Below are 22,811 nucleotides of genomic sequence, written 5' to 3'. Positions count from 1 at the left end.
TGTTTGTCATAGCCAGAACCTGGAAACAACTTAATACCCTTGGACCAAAGAATGAATAAGGAAAATGTGATACATTTACACAATGGAGTACTGCACAACAGAATAAAAAACAACATCTTGAACTTTTCAAGTAAATGGATGAATCTAGAAAACACCTTTTGAGTGAGGTAACCCAGACCCAGAAAGAGAATTATCACATGTACGCACTCATAGATGGTTTTTAAACATAAAGCAAAGAAAACCAGCCTACAAATCACAATCACAGAGAATCTGGACAACAATGAGGTCCCTAAAAGAGACATACATGGATCTAATCTACATGGGAAGTAGAAAAATACAAGATCGCCTGAATAAATTGGGAGCATAGGGACCTTAGAGGAGAGCTGAAGGAGAGGGAAGAGGCAGGGAAGGGAGCAAAGAAAAATGTAGACCTCAATAAAAATCAATTAAAAATGAATTATTAAAAGGAAGACTCCTTGCAAAAGTGGAGAGGTTGCCTAAACTGGCCTTCCCTGTAATCAGATTGATAACTATCCTAATTGTCATCATAGGACCTTCATCTAGTAACTGATGAAAAGATACGCAGAGATCCACAGCTAAACCCTAGGCCTAGCTCCTGGAGTCCAGTCAAAGAGAGGAAGGAGGGATAATATCAGCAAAGGGGTCAAGATCATGATGGGAAAAACCACAGAGACAGCTGACCTGAGCTAGTGGGAGCTCATGGAGTCTGAGTTGACAGCTGAGGAACCTGCATGGGACCAAACTAGGCCCTCTGAATGTGGGTGACAGTTGTGTGGCTTGATCTGTTTATGTGTCCCCTGGCAGTAAGATCAGAATTTATCCCTAATGCATGAACTGGCTTTTGGAGCCCATTCCCTATGGTGGGTTACCTTGTTCAGTCCTGATGCAGTGGGGGAGGGGCTTAGTGTTGCCTCAAATTGATCTGCCAGGATTTGTTGACTCTCCATAGGATCTCTGAGGAGTGGATGGGGTGTGTTGGGGAAGGGGAGACAGCTGTGGTAGTTATGTAAAATGAATAAAAATCTTTAAAAAAAAGAATCAGTGCTAGGGCTACTAAGAAGCCTGTCGGGGCCAGGCTAAAGTACATATGGGATGGACCCAGGCATATAAAGTTTGTCATCCAGGACTCACCTGCCATCAGCTCGCAGGAAAGACACCCAGAAAAGGGCAGAAACTGGGTAGGGTGCTGAGTCTCGGCCCCAGGCACCTACTTTGTATGATAAACCCCTCCAGTTGAGCTTCAGCACAATGGGTCTGCTCACTTTAGGCCTCCATGAGTGCAGGAACCTAAAGGGCAGAGCAAGCAAGATATGAGCTAGCTACAAAGCATATAACCCACAGAATGCAGAGGATGGAGTGTAACCAGTATATGTGTGCGTGAGAACATGCTCATGCAACTGCATGCATAATCATATAAATAGACTGATTTTGCATGGATAGAGATGAACACATGTTCCTGGCTATCAGATGGCTGCATATGTGGATATGTCCATGAGAAGATACCGGTCTTGGTATAATCAGGAAACTAAAGACTTATTCCTTATCAAGACCTTTACTGGCCTCCCAATCGTCCCTCAGGCTACTGTAGCAATCATGCATTTGTCCCAGTCAATGGAGAAACAAAATCTTGGGGAATTCAGTCTGTGAACTCACCCGGAGCCAGGGGTGGACCAGGGTATCTGGAAGACTGTTCCTGTTCTTCTCCCTCTCACACTCACTTAGTCGGGCCTCAAGGACGTCCACCTCCTCTTGGAGAGCACGGAAGCTTCGAAAGTCAGCGTCAGCCAGAAGCTTCAGGCTCAGACTGGCATTAGCAACCTGAGGGAATGAGATCCCAGAAATGTGGATCACAGGGTGTCCTCAAGCTCAACTCGCACTCTCCATTTTCTGAGTTCGGCGTCTTCTCCAGAAAGAAGAGGTTTGGGGAAGTGTCTATGATAGGTAACCAGTTAAGAAAGGGGACTGTGAGAGGAAGGGGGGAAGGGGGAGCATGTTAATCCATCTAAGCACCTGGTTCCCAAGTTGGTGGAGGAGCTCAAGGGCCCCGCTGACACCTGCCTTGGCCTGAAGCTGGGCTGCCAACTCCTGCGCACGTTCCAGTTCTAGGTGTAGCAGGTTGAAGGCTGGGTTGTCATATTGGGACCCAGTGACACCAGGATTCCTGGACTCCAGCATGTGACTCACTTCCAAAGTCTGACTGTCTTGGTCTTCAGTGGTAGGTGCATACTCCTCGGCCTGGGCATGAAGGACAGGTATATTGTTACTCAAAATGTCAAGGAGCCTGACTCTTCTTATCCATTTACATCCATTTTCTGTCTATCACTTTTTTTAACAGCAGTAATAACCCAACTTCCTACCTGAGGACACTCGGGTCCCTGTTTTTCTAAAGGGAAAAAATACTGCCTATACTATTCATAGAAGCTTTAGAGCCACCCACCCCTTAGGACTAGCAAAAAAGATAAACAATACCAGCTTCCAGTCTGGCCATATATCATGAAGCTTCCCCGGGAGTTCAGCAAGTAAGGTTTGCTAGACCATTAGCAACACTGGACTACAGATATAGTATTTCACCCCCTTGCCCTTATTATAGGCTCAGTGACAAGGTTTCCAGACCAACCCTTCCATGTGGCACCTCTAGTTCAGTTCATTATGGCAAATCTGTTCTCTGCTCCTCCACATTGATCATCCTGTGTTCAACCCTTTGATTAGACTATATGCTGTTGTAATATGAAGCAGCAGGGCTGCGTCCCTGGGACCTGGCTGCCCGCATGGCTTTACCCAAAATAATTACACGGAAACTGTATTCTTTTAATCACTGCCTGGCCCATTAGTTTCAGCCTCTTATTGGCTAGCTCTTACATATTGATCTAACCCATTTCTAATATTTTGTGTAGTACCACGAGCTGGCTTACCAGGAAAGATCTTAACCTGCGTCTGTCTGAAATGAAAAAATCATGGCGACTCATTGACTCGGCTTTTTTCTCCCAGCATTTTGTTCTGTCTATTCCACCCACCTAAGGGTTGGCCTATCAAATGGGCCTAGGCAGTTTCTTTATTAATTAACCAATGAAAGCAACAGATTATAAAGAAATCACTCCCACATCATTTCCCCTTTTTCTGTTTAAACAAAAAAGAAAGGCTTTAATTTTAATATAGTAAAATTACATATAACAAAACAGTAATCAAGCAAGAATTACAGTTACAATATTTACATCTATTTTTTTATCATAATAACGGAAAACTATAACTATAACTAACCATTCTTTAACTCCATCAAAGACTCCAGAAGGATGTAATACTAACTAAGTAAACAAGAAGTAAGTAACTTTTAAAATTTAGGAAATGACAGAGACATCTTGCTGCCTGTACCGTTGGGGCATCCATCTTTGGCCTTTAGGCCCATAGTATTCAGCAGACTTTTTCATGAAACAGGAAATTTTAAAGACAGTTTAGTCACTTTTTGCTGTGTTCTGCAGAATGTCTTGCAGATTCTTTTATGAATTAGGAACCCCTAAAGAACATCTCATCTTTAGGCAAGTTTAGCAGTCCTCTCTCTGTGGGATTTTTGTGTCGTTTATGTATCAGTCCAGGCAAGAGCAGTTTCTTGCCCAAATGTCTATCAAACTCCATAAGGAGCCTCTTCGATGCCCATCTTCCTCTTGAAGTAGATTGGTGCTGTCAGGAGCAGATGTGTCTCATTGTCATAAAAAGCCCTAAATTATTAAAACATTAAATGCCATATACCTGCAGTCTTTGAAAGATATGAAGAATGCCTATCTAGCTGAAATATATCTATGCACATCTAGAAAATTTAACTAACATGACTAAAAGCTTGACAATTATCGATGATTATCCATTAACAACCTATATACATTACATTTTTAAATGAACTATACAATCACAATACCTTAATCAAGATTAGAAATATGCATATACATATAACAAAATTGACCTTCAAATCCACACCAATGCAAATTATCCACGAGCTGGCTTACCAGAAAAGATCTTAACCTGCGTCTGTCTGAAATGAAAAAATCATGGCGACTCATTGACTCGGCTTTTTTCTCCCAGCATTTTGTTCTGTCTATTCCACCCACCTAAGGGTTGGCCTATCAAATGGGCCTAGACAGTTTCTTTATTAATGAACCAATAAAAACAACAAATTATAAAAAATTCACTCCCACATCAATATGCGTGTCTGTGTTTCCCCTATATTATTTTTCAATAGATTTACAACCACTATTTTATCAATACAAAAAGCTCCTATAAACATTAAGAGCCATGTTTTACTAAGGGAAACATTAAGAATAGTACCAAATCTCCCTTTCTTCCTTAGGTTTGATCTCAAATCCAGGGAATCATTGCCATGGAGTCCTGGCTAAACCTCCGGTAACTAACTTACTCGCAAAGGCTGGGAAAGATGGAGCTTGCGCCCCCCCTGTGCTGGGGCGGGGGCAAAATAGCCCGACGTTGGACGCCAAATGTGACGACGTAAATGAATGCAGACAGATTATAAAAATATATACAGCTTTAATAGGGAAATAGACTTACAGGACCACAGGTTCCCGCGGAGAACAGGAAAAGCAGAGAAAAAAGGGGCTACTGGGATCATGCCCAGCAGATTTATCAGTAAACATTAGCCCGAGACGAATACGCCCCCAATGGGTGGGGCTATATCCCTACAGATCATCCTGTGTTCAACCCTTTGATTAGACTATATGCATGTCTGTGTTTCCCCCGTATTGTTTTTCAATGGATCTACAACCACTATTTTATCTATCAATGTAAGAAGCTCCTATAAACATTAAGAGCCATGCTTTACTAAGGGAAACATTAAGAATAGTACCAAATCTCCCTTTCTTCCTTAGGTTTGATTTCAAATCCAGGGAATCATTGCCATGGAGTCCTGGCTAAACTGAAATCAGTAAAAGATGGTCTTGCAAGGGCCCCATCTCCAGCACTCACTCACCCTGGACAGCTGTTGTTCATACTTGTCAATGAGATCCTGTAGTGTATTCTGTAGCTGTTCCAGCTGCTGTAGGAATATCGAGTTGTTGGGCAGATGGACCACACACTGGAAAGTGCCACTCTCATCCGTGGAATTTAATGCATTATTCACCAACTGCAAAATCAGGGTCAAAGGCACACTGAGGGCAACAAAGCACACTGGATCACTATAGGCTATTTGCAAAAGCAAGGCAAAAAGAGAGGCCAGCACTGCTCTGGTGTGGTGGGGAACACTTTGAATCTTACTGTCTGCTGAGGGATCCCTGTGTTGGGAGTTTGAGTTACTTTAATTTGCCATCAATGAAGCTTCAGGCCCCTCCTAACTTCCATTAGTTGACCACTCACTCTCACCCTGAATCATGTACTGAGTGCATGTAGTGATATTTCATTTACATTTTAATAAATAAAGCTGGCCTGAAAATCAGAGAGTAAAACAGGTGCACTGGTCAGCCTTACAGACCAGGCTGGCCTTGAACTCTTGACAGGCAGTGGTGGCGAGGGCCTTTAATCCCAGCACTCAGGAGCTCAGTGAGTTCAAGGCCAGCCTGGTCTGTAGGGCTGGCCAGTGAGGCTGTTTTACTCTCTGCCCTTCAGGCAAGTTTTATTTATTAAAATACAAATGAAATATCTCTACTATAAGTGCAGAAAGCTACACTCCACAATTTCTCTATCTGGCTTTCAGAAAAACACTGAGGCAGGCTTAAGGAGCTTCAGTTGTCAACAAAGACCTCTACAACCCCTACAACAAAGATCTCTAAAATCTCAGGCTCTCCTGAAGGAATCATGTAGAGAGAGTTCATAATCATCAAGAGAAGCAGCAGGAGGAATCCATGTCTGGATCCAGAGCTAACACTCACAAGAACATAGCATGAGGTGAGTGGGGATCCAGGAATTGCAGTTGAAAAACACAAGGGTCTGAGATGAAAAGAATCTTATAAAATCATGTAACTAATAATTAACAAGGCTGGGAACGTCTCCAAAGTTTGGCATTTATTCCTAATCTTATGCTCTTATGTCAAAGGCATCTACACAGCTCTAAACTATGATGGAATGGGTTAGCATAAGCATGAAAGTGAAGGCAAGGAGGAGCTCCCTTGTCTTAGTGAACCAGAACAAGAGTGGGGCAGCTCTAAGGCTAAGAGACTCATAACTTGAATTCTTCTTATCCTTGCATAACATGGCTTGCTCACAGCCAGTTCAAATCCACTGATTCTAGAGCTACATTTTCTATTTCCCCTCATATTGCATATGTAATCTCTCTGTGTCCCAGTACCTTCACATGGGTAGTAGTAGAAATTGTGGCATTTTTTCTATTGTTTTACTTCAAGGTTGGTAAGTAGATGGACAGAGAGACAGACGGATAGATAATAGAGACAGGTACAGAGGGCATTTGAGATAGTGCCTCCCTGGTTAGAAACTCTTAGATGTGGTACTATAGTTCATTAATTCTTTCTCCATTTCAATTTGAAGCCTAATAAGCTAGCAGTATATTAGAATTTCCTTCTAAATTTTAGACTATGACCATGGTACCAACTGGGCTTTATATATGGTTCCTGTAATTCTCTGAGAAGTTTTACCCTCCCCCATATGTTTTTGAGCTCTAATACCCAGAGTTTACACTGGCAATGTCTTCAGCCTAATAAGGCCACTTAGTCTATAATGCCTTGGGCTGACCATCCCATCCTCACCACCAGCATCTTTATTACAGGAAGAGTATGCATGTGGTGGTAAAAAGCAAGCACTTGTAACATCAGAATATACAGTTCGTTTTTTTTTTCTCTCTCTCTCTTTCTCTCTCTCTCTCTCTCTCTCTCTCTCTCTCTCTCTCTCTCTCTCTTTCTCTCTCTCTCCCCATCTCTGTCTCCTCTCATCTTATGCCCATACTATCCAAAAGATATCCAATCAACAAAATGGCATCCCATCCATCATAATCTCTCCTCCAGTTTTCTCTATCTTCACTCTTGCCACAGACCTAGGAACTTTTGAAGAAAATGAGATCAGAAAAAGCGACCAGCCCAAAACAAACTATCTCTCCTACATGATACCTTTACACTTTGCCTGTACCTGAGGCTGTCCTGGAAGCGCCAAGAGCAGCAGAAAAGAGGCCAAAAGAGCTAGGTCAGAGTGCATCTTGGTCAAGCTGTAGGTATTGGCTAAGTCCCTAGACTACCCTGAGCTTTTATTTCCATTGCCAATGAATAGTCTCAGTAGGAGAAGACAAAGATTTCAACATCCAAAAGCTAAGCTATGTGGTGGGTCTTGAAGGGTGGGAAAGGGGATCATAAAAGCTGGCAACTTCAAATATGGGTGGAAGTGTATTTCCTCTATGAAAACAGGGTTGCCCTCATCCATCCCAAACAGAGATCTGTTCCTGCCCTGCCAGGCCCTCCTACACAAATAGATTAAAGCAAACCTGAGAGATCTGGCAGACCTTGAGATGGGTCTCTTTCAAAGGGGATTATGGTCTTTTCCTCAATTTTCAGGGAAGAAGGCTCTAGAAGGAAATGCAACCTAACCTGTTCAACCTAAGGGCAGAAGCCATTTACTTAACCACTTAATTATGTCCCTTGAAAAGAGGCCAAAGTGTGCCCCTGGGGGGAAATGCAAACATCACTGCACTATTTTGCCCTGTTACACACCTTCCCTCATTTTTAGCAAGCTGCTCCCTCCACTCTCCTGGGTACTCTAAACATTTCCACTCTACTCCCCTCCAAATGCTCCCCTGATCTCCCTACTCCAAATGCCCCAAGCCTCTGCTGTCTGTGTGCTAAGAAGCCTCCAGGCCACCAACAGCAGGAGGCTATCAGGCCTCAAGTTCTCAGGACTCTCAAACAGATAATCCTATGCAGAAGGACAAGTTTGGTTCCTAAGACCTGGACGAGAAATCATGGCTCAGGGCTCTCTCTTTTGGCTATCCAAAATCTCTCCCACCCTCTCTTTGTCCTCAGCCATCTTACTGGAGTACCTACTTCTCAAACAATGTGGACTCCCATTTAGTTATGTGCCTAGGAGATGCTGCATTTCCCAGAAAGGTTGCCATGAAGGGCTAATCATTCCACTCTTCTTGAGAAGGTTGCTATCTACAGCTACTAGTTATGCCTACTGTTGCTTCCCTACTTCTCACAGTACGCCTAAGTCCAGACACTGCGATACTTAGTACCAAGGCCCTCGACTACTCACTCATCCTTTGAGAGCCTGCCTGTGCTGTACACCTGTTTCAACAAGGCGCATGAAATCTCCCACTTTCTATTCTAGAAAGACTTCAAGAGCTGTAACACATATAATTCTGGGGAATTGCATTACTTTCCAAAATACGAAAATCTCAATTTTATATTTTATCTTGGTTGAAAGGTTCTCATTGACTGGCTCCGTACTTAAAATCAAAAATGTAAAGGTACATTCTCCATCAAGTCCTGGATTTTCATCCGGGAATCACAGAGGTTGACAAGACAACCTCTGGTTATCTTGGGAGTTCATTTGAAAACCAAATAAGCACATGATATGAAAGCATCTGGAATCAGGGTTCAAATGGGTGTCACTAGCTCTGTGTTTCATGGGAGAACAGATTGAAGGAAGGCTGAGTAGGAGAATAGCCAGGGAAAGGAGCATGAGACTGAGCTGTAGCCTTTCCCGCATCTTAGCAACTATATCTAGCAAATGACACAGAGTGAAAAAATCAGGACACCCTCAGACTCTGATCCGAAACAGGAAACCTTTAGGGGATGCACTTCCGGTACTGTCCCCTGAGCAGCTCTGAAGAGCTCAAGGTATTGACCACCCTGATCAAAACCGAGTTTCCAAAACTCTGCACCTTATAGTATCTACGCTATACTATGCTACTCTACTCTACGCTACACTACACTACACTAACTATACTATTCCTCCAACTCTTCCTGTATTCATCCCTTCAACAGACATGGATTTCTTGCTTAGTACCAGATGCCTTACAAAAAACCAACACTGAGCCACATTAGACCAATCTGAATGTGTGTAGAATGATGGAGAAAGACCATAGTCTTGCAGATGTGTCCTGGGCCCCCTTGTGGGTCACTGAAGGGCCCAAGCTCTTCTATACCTTAGTAAAGTCACTGGAAGTCAAAACAGAACTGAAGGAGAAGACTGTACTGGTGAAGCTGGGTAGGGGAGGTCAGTTTGCTGTACTCTGCCTGCCTACATGTTTGGAATAGGTCATAAGGTCATGGCCCCACCTGACGGCAGATGATGTCAACACTTGGGTTCACTCAGATAAAGTGTGTGGCACAGCTGGCATGTCGGTGCCCACCTTTCTCACCCTTTGAAGCAAATGCCTAAGTCTCTGAGTGATCTGCTTTGTGCGCACTCCATAGACCACAGGATTAAGTGCTGGAGGAACTACCACGTAGAGATTAGCCAATAAAATATGGATGTGACCGGGAACTGTGTGGTGGCCAAAACGGTGAGCCAGGAAAGAAAAGAGAGCAGGTGTGTAGAAGAGAACAATGACACCAGCATGGGCCCCACATGTACCCAAGGTCTTGTAGCGGGCACCGGGGGATGGCAGGCGACAGATGGCACGGAGTATAAGGGCATAGGAAGCACCTATGAGCCCTAGGTCCAGGGCTGGAGAGAGCAGTGTGGTAGCCAGTCCATACCAGATGTTGGGACGTGTGTCGCCACATGTGAGACGAGCCACACCCATGTGCTCACAGTATGTGTGAGGCAAGGCCCGATGCCCACAGTAAGGAAGTCTCTGCAGAAGGACCACAGGGAGTGCCATGACACAGGCATCAGCTGCTGCAGCCACCATGCCCACCACACGCTGGCTCAGCAGAGCCCCATAGCGTAGAGGCTGGCAGATGGCCACATAGCGGTCCACTGCCATGGCCAGCAGCACTGAGGACTCAGCAATGAAGGCCATGTGAGCAACAAAGAGCTGAGCTAAACAGCCCGCAAAGGAGATTTCATCCGACAAGCCCCAGAGCACAGCTAGGGCTTTAGGCACCGTGGATGTGGCCAGAATCAAGTCAGCGGCTGCCAGAAGCCCCAGAAGCTGGTACATGGGAGCCTGGAGGGTTTTGTCCACTGCCACCAGCCCCAGGAGAAGTGTATTCCCCACCAAAGATGCCAGGTACAGCAGGCACACGGGCACAGCAATCCAGGCATGCAGGCCCTCCAGTCCTGGCACACCCAGCAGGACAAAGGGCCCGGGCCCAGAAACTGTCTGGTTGAGGCTGAGGAGTGCAGAATCCAGCTCCATCTTCTGCTTCCACCTGGCTCTGTCCCTGCAGGGCATAAAGGAGGTCTGTGAGGGCGACTGTAGATCTCTGGAGATTTGGGTGAGGGAAAGGAAGGGACAAGCTGCTGCGGCCAGCATTTTCTTTCTGATCGCTATGTCATGGACTGCTGTGCTAACAATAGAGTTCCCAACAGTATTGGGGAGTTGTTATCATTTTCGTATGCTGAATCAAAGAATTTGGCATCAATGCAGTTAACAGATGCCCAGTCACTCAGTTAGTGAACAGAAGAGTTAGGATTTGAGTCTAGTCTCATCTGCTTAAATGCCATGCCTTTATGAGTGTCCTTTCGTCTCCGAATGAAATGCTCCTGCATCTGCCCAGAGCTGAGAGGCAGGCATTCTTTTACGTAGCAAACTGTGTCTGACTTCCACCCCAGGGAAATGCACATCAAAATGGTCAGGATGAAGTAGACAGGGTGTGTCTCTTCCAATCCATTTCCTGATGAATGCTAGGGTGAAGCTCCTGCCTATGATCCTTTTCCCAGGGACTCATCCAGATGTTATGCTCCTCCCACTCTGTTCAGGGTGCATTCCGACTGCCAGAATCTGTAGGCAGCACTGTCATCTTCTCATTTTCTGCCTGCCTGCTCTGTTCTCTTAATGTCCTGAGACCTAACACCATATGAGGAGTTCAGCAAGGGGCATGCAAAGGGAGGAGAGAAACAGCACTGATCTCCCATAGCTCCCAGGACTAGACTGGCTCTGGGCTGGTCCAGAGTCCAGCTGTATCTCCATGGTAGAGACTCCACTACAGATGAGTCAGACCATCTCAGGCTGCTTGCTGGGATAAGAAAACACATGTACAGAAAGGCTACACTCACATAGACCTGGGGCCACACGAGATCCCCAGATCCGGGCTGGTACTGTCACTTCTTCCCCATTTCTAGCTTCCTTCATCTCTGGAGAGCAGTTTCTTTTTAAATAGCAGAAGCTGCCTGCAGCGCTTGCTTAGATTCTGAATGTCTGCCTGGCTGCTTCCCTCCCTAGATGGTGTCTCTGTTCTGATTCACATGTGCTCGTCTTTACCAGCATCAGTCCTGGAGACAGGGGTGTTTCATGAGCCACCTAGTAACCAGAGTTTGTCCCTACCCTCTGCTGCCTCCAGAGATCATGTGGTCATCACCATCTCTTCTGTTTCCCTGATGATCCTCTTTGTGCTGACTTGGGTCCTCGGAGTTCCTCCTTTCCCATATGCCTCAAGGACCAGCTCTTGCCTGAGAAGTTTTAAGGACAAAGTCAGCCCTCATGAACAGAGTAGAGCACCAGACACATATGAAATCAGCCAGAGGAACAGAAGGCAGGGTGGGAGGGCTCAAGAAATAAACTGCAACGCTCCAGTCGGTCTGTTCTTCTTATGATCTGGGGAGAATCAATTAACTTGCAACCATGATTTGATCAAATTGTGGGTTCTCACCTGATTTTGGAAGAAGTAAGGATGCTAATATGATACCAAATTACATTGTTTTCTCTCCTGTTTGTCGTCATTTCAGCACAATGACAAAACTCAGAGCAAACTCTGAAGCCAAGTTGTTTAGGTGAAGATTCTACTTCTGCCCCACAAAGGCTTTGACTTTGCACAAGGTCCTCATCTCTTGTCTTCATCTTCTCTTTTCTAGAGTGAGGGTAATCAAAATGCATCTACTACTACAATGCTTTGAAAGGTGTGTGTGTGTATATATACAAAAATATATATACACAAATATAGTGTGTGTATATACTTATAGAGTGTGCGTACATATAGTGTGCATATATACATATATTGTGTGTATACATATATAAAAATATGTAGTGTGTTTATACATACATGCATACATACATATACATACATTCATACATACATACATACAAAGTGCTATGACTCTAAAGGACTGAGGATATAGCTCATTGTTAAAGAACTTACCTATCTTGAATGAGACCCTAGGTTCAAGCCACTGGAATAAAAATAAATTAAACCATAAATCAAAACTTACTAATTATTTAGGGTTCAGCAGACCCTATACTGCAGTGACTGCTCAGCAAGCACTGAACATTACTGCTGTGGCAGTCAGCACTTCCATCACTCGACTCCATCCTTCAGAGGCCCTCTCACTGCAGTCTAGTGCACAAATGTGGTAGGTGACCTGTCAATGTGCCTAAAATGAAAAACAAAACACAAAAAGCGAACAGGAGACTGAAACAAAAATGGTGAGCCATCAAATGCATCTGAACTTATTGGTTCAACTGATTAAAAGGGGGAATAAAAGATTTTGATTTGATCCAAAAAAAGACTTCCTTTGGCAATAGTACTTGTTGGGATTAGTCTGGTTATAAGACCATTGTTAAACAAAGCAAGAAGCATGGGGTGTTGCCCTCACTCGCCTCTTTCCTTACCATTCTGACACAGAACAGTGAGACAGGGGAGAAATGATAATGCTTTCTGCCAGATTCCCAAAGATGAGAGTCCAGTGGCCGTTCCTACAGTAGGAAGCTAAGCACAAGGCACGTGTACAGGCAATGGAGCAGTTCAAGCTTACCCAATCTGCTCTCCTCTGGTTCTGTGAAAAGAAACCAAAGTCTCAACAACCCATTTCATTACTTTTAACCTTCCGTGCTGAGCTCAATGTGGAAAAGATCCAAGGAGAGGTCATTGGGAGGCTTTGTTCCAGGAGCCCTCAGAGCAGTCTAGAGTCTGTGTAATGTTGGTGGTGAACTGCTACTGCCCGTGGGACCTTGACTTCTCACCTCTATGCCGTGGAAGCTGAATTAAAGATGAGGAAAAGGCATCTCGTGTCTATCCACCAATGTCTGCCTTCAATCTTGCTTTTCCAGCTCATTCATCTGACAGGGTTGCCAGAATCTCAGAAACTCCAAAGATGCTACTAAGGCAAGCTGAGAAAAAGCAAGTACAAGTGAATATGATTTATGGGTTTCTCCTGTGTGCACCTCAGGGGCAATGAACTCTGAGCCCCAATAGGCCTGAGGTCTCAGCTGTGCAGTGTTGATGAGGAATTAGCAGAGATTTGAGGCTATCTCTGTGGACGTTCCTAGGCCCCAGGTTTAAGTGTCTGACATACTCAGAACCTAGAGAAAAGGAAACTGGACCACGAGGTCCCCAAAGATCCATTGCATGTGAGAGCAGCAAACCCAGATAGACATTCCCTTTGCTCTAAACAATGGTAAAGCCAATTGTCACCAAGAAGTTATTACTGTTCTTTGGGACTGTCTCTATTCCCTACTATTTGTAAAGAGACTAAATATTTTGATGGAAACAGCCTGGATATTCTTCTCCCAGATTGAACTTCCAAATAAACCCTCACTACAATGTACCCTTGAGTATTCCTGACTTTCCAAGCTTAATGTTTTCTTGGTGTGATGTAGATTATACTTCTCCCCCAGCAGTGGCTGTGCTTACGTAGGTAGCACGTGTCTCTCCCTACAAGTACCTTTCCCTCGCCTGAACAGACACAGGACTCTGAAGGTTGTGCAACATGGCAGGAGTAGCTTGAGAGCAAATTGCCTATCTTAGGTGCCAGCCAGATCTACATGGAGAGGCTTAGATGCCAATAATAGACATTATTGTTCATGGCACTTCCTTTTCCTCAAACATGGTGCAATTTCATATTTGGAACAACTAATGGCTTTCATTGTCACCACAAAAAATCCAAGTTCATACTTAGTTTTAGTTCCCAGGTATAATGAAATTTTGGTGCATGAACTGATAAGTCAGATGAAAACGAACCTAACCTATAAAAGTCTATAGTTGAAGAAGTCATACACAAAGAAATACACAGAATTAATAATTTATACATGAGAAAGCAACCTTGTGGGTTTTGTATAATCATTCTATAGGAGTACAAACCAGAAGATAGATTTTCCTCCATGATCTGATGGTGGAACAGCAAGTTTGTAACCTGCCATGCCATGGAGGAATAGGACTGCAATCTGAATTTACAGGAAGATAAACTGCACCTTTTTTTCTCCTTGAATAAACAGTAAGGAGGAGGGGTTTTAAAAGTTACAATCTCAGGTTTCCACATGACAGATCTGAAGTGAAAGTAGAAACGACAATAGTGTAGACACTGACGGAGTGGCCAAACACTGCAAATCCAGACCTTTCCTTCAGTACCGACCCTACAAGGCCAGAAAGCAGATCTTCCTAGGAAAGCTGATGGCTTCTGGGAAAGAGGAAGTCAGTTTTCTCTCACAATGTGGCCTCTAGGAGATCGACTCCAGTGGATGGCACATATCCAAAATATATGGGCAGTGCAAATTGGACTCGGTGGTTTTAGAAAGGAAAACGAACACAAAGTTGGGTTTGGGTCAATAGAAAGGGGTGGGTAGGCCTGGGAAGAACTGGGAAGGGAGTAATAACAAGTCACACTGTATGAAATTGTCAACTAGTAAAAGTAATTAAGTAGTTAATTAGTTTTTTAAAAAACTGAGATCACTTATAAAAAGCCAAGGCTCAGTAACCCAAGTAGGGTTACTGAAAGGCCACAGAAATAAAGAAATGTACATTCTCTTGGGAAGGAAGATGGGAAAACAACATATGTCTTCTGGACAGAAAGAGAGCAGTGTGGCGGGGGGGGGGGGGGGGGATGAGACAGTTCACACAGTGGTCCCTTCTCTCTTTTGTTTTGCTTTGTGACTCCATTAGTCTTTCATGGAAGCCATTCGTGCGTATAAGTGAATAATCTTGGTTTCTAGTTTCTACCAGGATGAATAGAGTATGTACTTTCAAGTTATCTTAACTCCGAACATATTTATTTATTGAATCTTCGGGAAGCTTTTAAAATAGCAGCTCTTAGCTAATCTGTGTTCTCAGCAAGATGGAAATTACCAGAAAGAAAAATGCCAGAAAGTATTCTGATGCCTGTGAGGACTTAGCATGTCAGCACAGAAAGGAGACTCCTCAGAGTTTGATGGGCCTTGGTATGGACTTCTAACAGACACAGACTGGGAGGGGGGATGCTGAAGGCTGGAGTGGCCAGAGGCAGTAAACAGGGACATATGACTTAGAAACAAAGTCCATAGAGCTGGACATTAAAAAATAAGTTCTGGTGACCTCACAGTGATTAGACTTTGTTATAAAAATAGCAATTTGTGCCGGGCGGTGGTGGCGCACGCCTTTAATCCCAGCACTCGGGAGGCAGAGGCAGGCGGATCTCTGTGAGTTCGAGACCAGCCTGGTCTACAAGAGCTAGTTCCAGGACAGGCTCCAAAGCCACAGAGAAACCCTGTCTCGAAAAACCAAAAAAAAAAAAAAAAAAAAAAAAAAATAGCAATTTGTATACTTCAAAAATTGTTTGTTAAACATAGATCCAAAACTATCTCTGCTGAAAATAAATGTGAGCTAGACCTGTCAATTACATTGATTTAATGATTTCATGATGTGTGTATGCAGAGCAACATACATTATTCCCTAGTCTAACTATTCCTTTCTTTTTTAATCTACAGGAAAACATTAATGCAAGACACATGGCATTTTCATTTCAAAAAAAAAACATAGTAACTATACAATTTAAATTTTGAAAAGACAAGTACAATTAACAACAATAATAGAACATGCCCTGCAAATACTTTTTTCCATATTCTATTTTCATGGCTCTGAGCTCAGCAAAAGGTCACCAAGATTTCATACGAGGTCTGTATTAAAGACCTCCTTGCTGGGAACCTTGGAAGGTCACTTCAAGGTGTAGGTCCTACTTTTCAGATAATGAGATTTGTCTACTAGAGGCCTACAAATCCTTCCCCAGATTCTGTTTTCTTGTTGTTGTTGTTGGGGTAGGGGGTCTATCTCTGCATGTTATTCTGTTTTGCTGTCTTTTTGCGGTCTTGGGTGGTATTAAGCTACTGATTTAATCCCTATTGTTTCTTAATTAGTATACAAAATAAGAGGGGTTTCACTGTGACATTTCCATACTTACTTTGTGTTGGTCCCCTCTTCCCCTCTCCATTCTCCTATTCTCTTGCTGTCCCTCCTTCTTCCCACAGTGGCCAATCTTCTGTTCTCACATCACACATTTTCTATCCCCACCCCGATCTCCCCAACTTAAAACCTCTTTTTCCAAAGTGGCAATGGACTGCAGATGTGGGAAGACAGAAAAGGAGGTACCTTCTGGAGGAAATAGGGAACAGGGTAGAGGCGAGAATAACAGGAGTGAAAAATAATTGAGAAGAAAATATAATGACATAATGGCATGGATGTATGCAAATACCACCCTGAAATTAAAATCATCCTGTTGATCCAGGAGTGGTGAGTCAGGCCTGCAGTCCCCAGAAAACGACCTCCAATTGGAGGCCCACCTTCTGTACTAGTGAGTTCCAGGCCAGCTCGGGCTGCAGAGTAAGGGAGACTATCTAAAAACAGCACAAAATCTGAGGAATAGGGAGGAACAGAGACAGTATCATCGTAGGAGAGAAATGAGTCAGATAATTCTCCTCTATGATAACGTGTTGGCAGATAATGCCAAAAACTGAACATATGGCCCAAAGAAACTTAATGCACCATGCAGAGCCTGCGCGTGTACCTGCCAGGAGGGAGAGCACCAGAGGCTGGGGAGCCAGGAATGGGCTGGGCAGACAAGACGACTACTTTTCACAACAGACGTTAAAGCTTCATCTATGTGTAACCTGGATGTTTGCTTTTATTTTATTATTGATTTCTGTTGAGTTCTATATTTTTCTCTGCTCTGCTCCCAGCCTCTCCCCTCCCCTCCAACTCTCTCCCAAGGTCCCCATGCTCCCAAATTACTCAGGAGATCTTGCTTTTTCTATTACCCATGTAGTTTAGATCTGCGTATGCCTTTTTACGGACCTCATTGTTGTCTAGGTTCTCTGGGATTGTGATTTGTGGGTTGATTTTCTTTACTTTATGTTTAAAAACCACTTATATGTAAATACATGTGATACTTGTATTTCTGGGTCTGGGTTACCTCACTAAAAATGATGTTTTCTTACTCCATCCATTTGCCGGCAAAATTCAAGATGTCGTTATTTTTTCTGCTGTGTAGTACTCCATTGTGTAAATGTACCATATTTTCCTTATCCATTCTTTACTCGAGGGGCATTTAAGTTATTTCCATGTTCTGCCTATGACAAACAGTGCCACTATGAACATAGTTGAGCACATGTCCTTGGGGCACGATTGAGCATCCTTTGGATGTATACCCAAAAGTGGTATTACTGGGTCTTGAGAAAAATTGTTTCCTAATTTTCTGAGAAATCGCCACACTGACATCCAAAGGGGTTGTACCAGCTTGCATTCCCACCAGCAATGTAGAAGTGTTCCCTTTACCCTTGTCTGATATGGGGTTAGTTAATATCTTTTCCCCCTCTGTAGGCTGTCGTTTTGTCTTCTTGACTGTGTCCTTTTCTTTACAGAAGCTTTTCAGTTTCAGGAGGTCCCATTTATTAATTGTTTCTCTCAGTGTCTGTGCTGCTGGGGTTATATTTAGGAAGTAGTCTCCTGTACCAATGTGTACAACTATACTTCCCATTTTCTCTTCTATAAGATTCAGTGTGGCTGGCTTTATGTTGAGGTCTTTGATCCATTTGGATTTGAGTTTTGTTCATGGTGATAGATATGGGTCTATTTTTCTTCTTCTACATGTTGATATCCAGTTATGCCAATACTACTTGTTAAATTTGCTTTCTTTTTTCCATTTTATATTTTTGCTTCTTTGTCAAAAATCAGGTGTTCAAAGGTATGTGGTTTAATATCTGGGTCTTCGATTCAGTTCCATTGGTCCTCCTTTCTGTTTTTATGCCAATACCAAGCTGTTTTCAGTACTGTAGCTCTGTAGCAGAATTTAAAGTCAGGGATTGTGATGCCTCCAGAAGTTCTTTTATTGTACGGGATTGTTTAGGCTATTCTGGGTTTTTTGCTTTTCCATATGAAATTGAGTACCATTCTTTCAAGGTCTGTGAAGAATTTTGCTGGGATTTTGACGGGCATTGTATTGAATCTATAAATTGCTTTTACTAAGATTGCCATTTTTACTATGTTAATTCTACCTCCCCAAGAGCATGGGATATCTTTCCACTTTCTGGAGTCTTCTTCAATTTCTTTCTACAAAGATTTAAAGTTCCTGTCATACAAGTCTTCCACTTCTTTGGTTAGAGTTACTCTGAGACATTTCATGCTATTTGTGGCTATTGTGAAGGGTGATATTTCTCTGATTTCTCTCTCAGTCCTTTTATCATCTGTGTACAGGATGGCTACTAATTTTTTTAAATTAATCTTGTATCGTGCTATATTAATGAAAGTTTTTATGAGTTGTAGAAGTTTCTTGGTAGAATTTTTGAGGTCGCTTATATAAATTATCATATCATCAGCAAATAGTCAGAGTTTGACTTCTTTCTGATATTTATTCCCTTGATCTCCTTGTTCATGAATAGAACAGCAATAAACATGCATTGCAACTATCTCTATGGTAAGAGACTTGGCATCTTTTTAAGCTCCTGAGTATTCGCATGTCCAATCTGTGGAATAGAGATCTTCAAGCCTTCTGATTGGCATGAATAAATTTTCACTTTAGTGTCTAAATAGATCGACTTGAGGTTCATGCATTGCAAGAATTCCAGTCCCTAATTCCAACCATCTGTAGCTCCAGTTCTAGCGGATCCCACACCCTCTTCAGGCCCAAGGCATGCATGTGGTACACAGACATGCATGCAGGCAAAACACACATAAATTAAATGAATAAATCTAAACCAAATAAATAAGAGATTGTCTGATCCCACTTTTGTCTCTCTGTGTACTGTCCATGCTCCAGGCCGACTGTGCATCTGCCATTTCCTAAATGAAGTCTCTTTTACTCCCACTTTAGAGCCCAGCCATTTGTTGTCTCATCTTTTTTTAATCACCTATATCCAGACCTTTATGTCATTGCCATATTTTCATTATTGGGAAGTCAACTTAAGCAGATGCCTCATTATAAATGTTTCATTGCTAAAACTAATACAAGGACTGAAATACATTTCTACTGAGAAGATAGTTAGGTCACACTGTTGATATTCTTAATTCCTGAAAGTCCAAGTCTCAAATATACTTATTTATGCATTCATTATTAATTTTTATTGAGGAGGCTCTTACTGCCCGATTCTAATGGCCATGTTAGCTTCCCTGAGTTATGTGACGTCAGTACCAATAGCTATGTTACATCTGAAAATACATTCAACATCAACAAAATGTAAGATGTGCAGTATAAACGTGCTGATTTGCAGCTGTGTAACTTGGTCTCTGTGGAACTCCTAACAGTGGGAGCAGGGGCTGCCTCTGACTCTGCTGCCTGCTTTTGGGACCCTTTATTACCCGATTGCCTCATCCAGTTTCAATAGCAGAAGAGGTACCTAGAATCACTGAAACTTGATATACCATGGCTGACTGATATCCATGGGAGGTCTGCCCTTTTCTGAAGAGAAACAGGAGGAGTGGATGGGAGGATAGTGGGGAGAGGGATTGGGAGTAGAGGAGGGAGGGGAAACATTGATGAGGATGTAACAACAACAAAAAAATGAACAAGAATTGCTAATTTGTTTTCCTTCAGTATTTTTTCTGTGTGTGTGGTTTGTGTGTATGTGTGTATGAGTGGTATACATATGTGTACTTGCATGTTTACATGTATGTGGACACATACCTATGGAAGCCCACAGTTGATGTTAGGAATCATCCTTACTCTCCTGCTTGACTAAGGCGGGGTCTCTCAGTCAAACACAGAACTCACAGATATAGCTAGTTTCAGTAGCAAGCTTTTCTGGGGATCCCATCTCTACCTTCTGAGGTTGGAATTGCAGGCAAACCACACACCCAGTCAACATTTACATTGGGTGAGGGGACCCCAATTCTGGTCCTCACACTTGTTCATCAGATGTCCTGGTCGCTGAACTCACACTTGTCCACCAAGCCCCTGATCCCTGAGGTCACACTTGTATACCAAGTGCCCTGATCACTGAGCTCACACTTGTATACCAAGCGCCCTGGTCACTAAGGTCACACTTGTCCACAAGCACCCTGGTCACTGAGGTCACACTTGTCCACAAACGCCCTGGTCGCTGAACTCACACTTATCCACCAAGCATCCTGGTCACTGAGGTCACACTTGTATACCAAGCACTATGGTCGCTGAGGTCACACTTGTCCACAAGCGCTCTGGTCACTGAAGTCACATTTATACACCAAGCTCCCTGATCACTGAGGTCACATTTGTACACCAAGCACCCTGGTCACTGAGGTCACACTTGTCCACAAGCACCCTGGTCACTGAACTCACACTTGTCCACAAGCACCCTGGTCGCTGAGGTCACACTTGTCCACCAAGCACCCTGGTCACTGAACTCACACTTTTCCACAAGCACCCTGGTCACTGAGGTCACACTTGTCCACCAAGCACCCTGGTCACTGAACTCACACTTGTCCACAAGCACCCTGGTCACTGAGGTCACATTTATACACCAAGCACCCTGGTCACTGAGCCATCTCTCTGGCATATTTTTAACTTTAATTGAGTTATCTTCAGGCTTGACACAGCATATATCACCAATAATTTAATTTTAAAAGGCACCTTTTCAGTGTCCAGTAGTGCAAGACTAACTATTTAGATGTCAGTCAAATACAGAGCAGTAAAATACACTGCAAGCCAATTTTTCCTGGGTCATTATTTTGTATGAAGAGCAAAGAAGGCTTAAGACTCAGACAGACATTCCTGATTCTTCTCTTTGTCTTCTCTATGCTTCATAAAACAGTCAGTGTGCTTTCTTCCTTCCACACCTGGGGCCATCAGGCCACACCAAAGTCAGAGTCCAGTTCTGTCGCTAGAGCCGAGGTCTGGTAAATCGCCACGGTTTTCACTGAACTAAAGTAGGCATATGCTCTAACACCCTGCTTTATTTATTTGTAATTCACATCAAAATATGCCATCTGATAATTCACCCCTAATTAATAATACTCACCCTTAACTAAATAATTAAGAAACAATTATTTTACACATTAGTAGAATTCTCACTGCAAGATCAAGGAGTGGCCCCCTGACAGGCTGCTGGCTCTGCTAGTTCATGTCTTAGAGAAGTTCATAGGAAGAAAAATCCCTTAAAATGGAAGGCCCTACATTGTATTGAGCAATACGTTTAATTTGAAACTTTGTTACATTTTTGATGATCAGGAACCTAAAAGACTAAAATGGCAACCTCCTTACGTCTAATTTAATCATTCATGTTTTAAAGATTATTTGAGGCCTAGTGGTGGTGGACACGCCTTTAATCCTAGCACTTAGGAGGCAGAGACAGGTGGATCTCTGTGAGTTCAAGGCCAGCCTGGGCTACAGAGAAGTTCCAGGGCAGCCAGGGCTACACAGAAAAACCCTGTCTTGGAAAAACCAAAATAAAAGTAAAGATTATTTGAGTAAATTATTAGAACTTAGCCAACTATTTGAGTTCTTTTAGCTTTTGCTTTGTTTTTTACCATATAGAATTAAGTCTTTTAGAAGATCCCATAGTCCCATCATCCAATGGAAGAGTATTCTAACCTTTCTTCATATTTTTTTTATGTCTGTTTTTTTGCCTACACATATGTACCATGTGCATACCTGGTGTTTCCCAAAGCCTGAAGAGGATGTCAGGTCCCTAGAATTGAAATTACAGATGATTGTGAGCTCTCAAGAGGGTGCTGGGAATCAAAGCCATGTTCTAAGGACTGCTGAGTTATCTCCAGTATCTCTCTTCTTTTCAAAAAAAAATCTTTAGCATTATCCTAATCCTCTTTATAAGAAAAACATCTATAACACTGATTTAATAGTTTAATTAAGATTTTCTTTTCATGTATTTGATAAATGTTGCCTAGGAACCTGGCAGATAACAGGACAGATAACTGATGTTGTCTAAAAATAAATAATAACTTGTTTCAGCAAGATGGTTCAGCAGCTAAAAGTGCTGCACCCAAGTCAGAAGACCTGAGTTTGATCCCCAAAACCTATGTGGTGGATAGAGAGAACTTAGCTTCCTCACAAATTGCCCTCTGGCCTCTACATGAAAGCTGTGGCATGTCTGTACCCATATACATATGCATACACACAATGTACATGCTTACACATGCACACACGAATAGACCAATGTAATTGTTTTAAATCTATAAACTACAGAAACAACACTAATTCCCTACCTCCCTGTGACACAAGAATACACAAGCAAGGTATGTGTACAAATAATGACCAAAAGGAATTACAAGATTCTTATTTAAGACAAGTTGTTTATTTTTAGAGGTGAAATAAATATCTTTTCTCTTCTAATCTCTGAGGCTCTTTTCTTAAAACTAGAATGGTCAGGTAGGTTTCTGTACAAAATAACTAAGAAAGCAAAACCCCAATTCTGATCAGGAAGAATAGTTCCATGTGTCCTCTCTCGGAAGTCAGTCAATTCTGATTAGGAAGAATAGTTCCATGTGTCCTCTCTCGGAAGTCAGTGGTTATAGTTTCAATCTTTTACCTACTATATTTTATGAGCTGGCCTCCAAATGCAACACTTCAGTCATCTG

The 22,811-nt window shown here is 42.8% G+C and overlaps 1 protein-coding gene and 1 pseudogene across 1 annotated transcript; both read right to left on the bottom strand.

Moving 5' to 3' along the window:
- Positions 1-1,148: 1,148 nt before the first annotated feature.
- On the bottom strand, positions 1,149-7,158 carry LOC130879145 (olfactomedin-4-like; annotated as a pseudogene).
- Positions 7,159-9,265: 2,107 nt separating this feature from the next.
- On the bottom strand, positions 9,266-10,264 carry LOC130879966 (olfactory receptor 52D1-like). The gene has a single exon (XM_057778779.1). The coding sequence runs from the start codon at positions 10,262-10,264 to the stop codon at positions 9,266-9,268; it is 999 nt and encodes a 332-aa protein (XP_057634762.1).
- Positions 10,265-22,811: the final 12,547 nt, after the last annotated feature.

This window comes from Chionomys nivalis, chromosome 8, assembly GCF_950005125.1.
Source record: "Chionomys nivalis chromosome 8, mChiNiv1.1, whole genome shotgun sequence".
Lineage (NCBI taxonomy): Eukaryota > Metazoa > Chordata > Mammalia > Rodentia > Cricetidae > Chionomys > Chionomys nivalis.
This window is presented reverse-complemented; position numbering and strand designations above follow the sequence as displayed.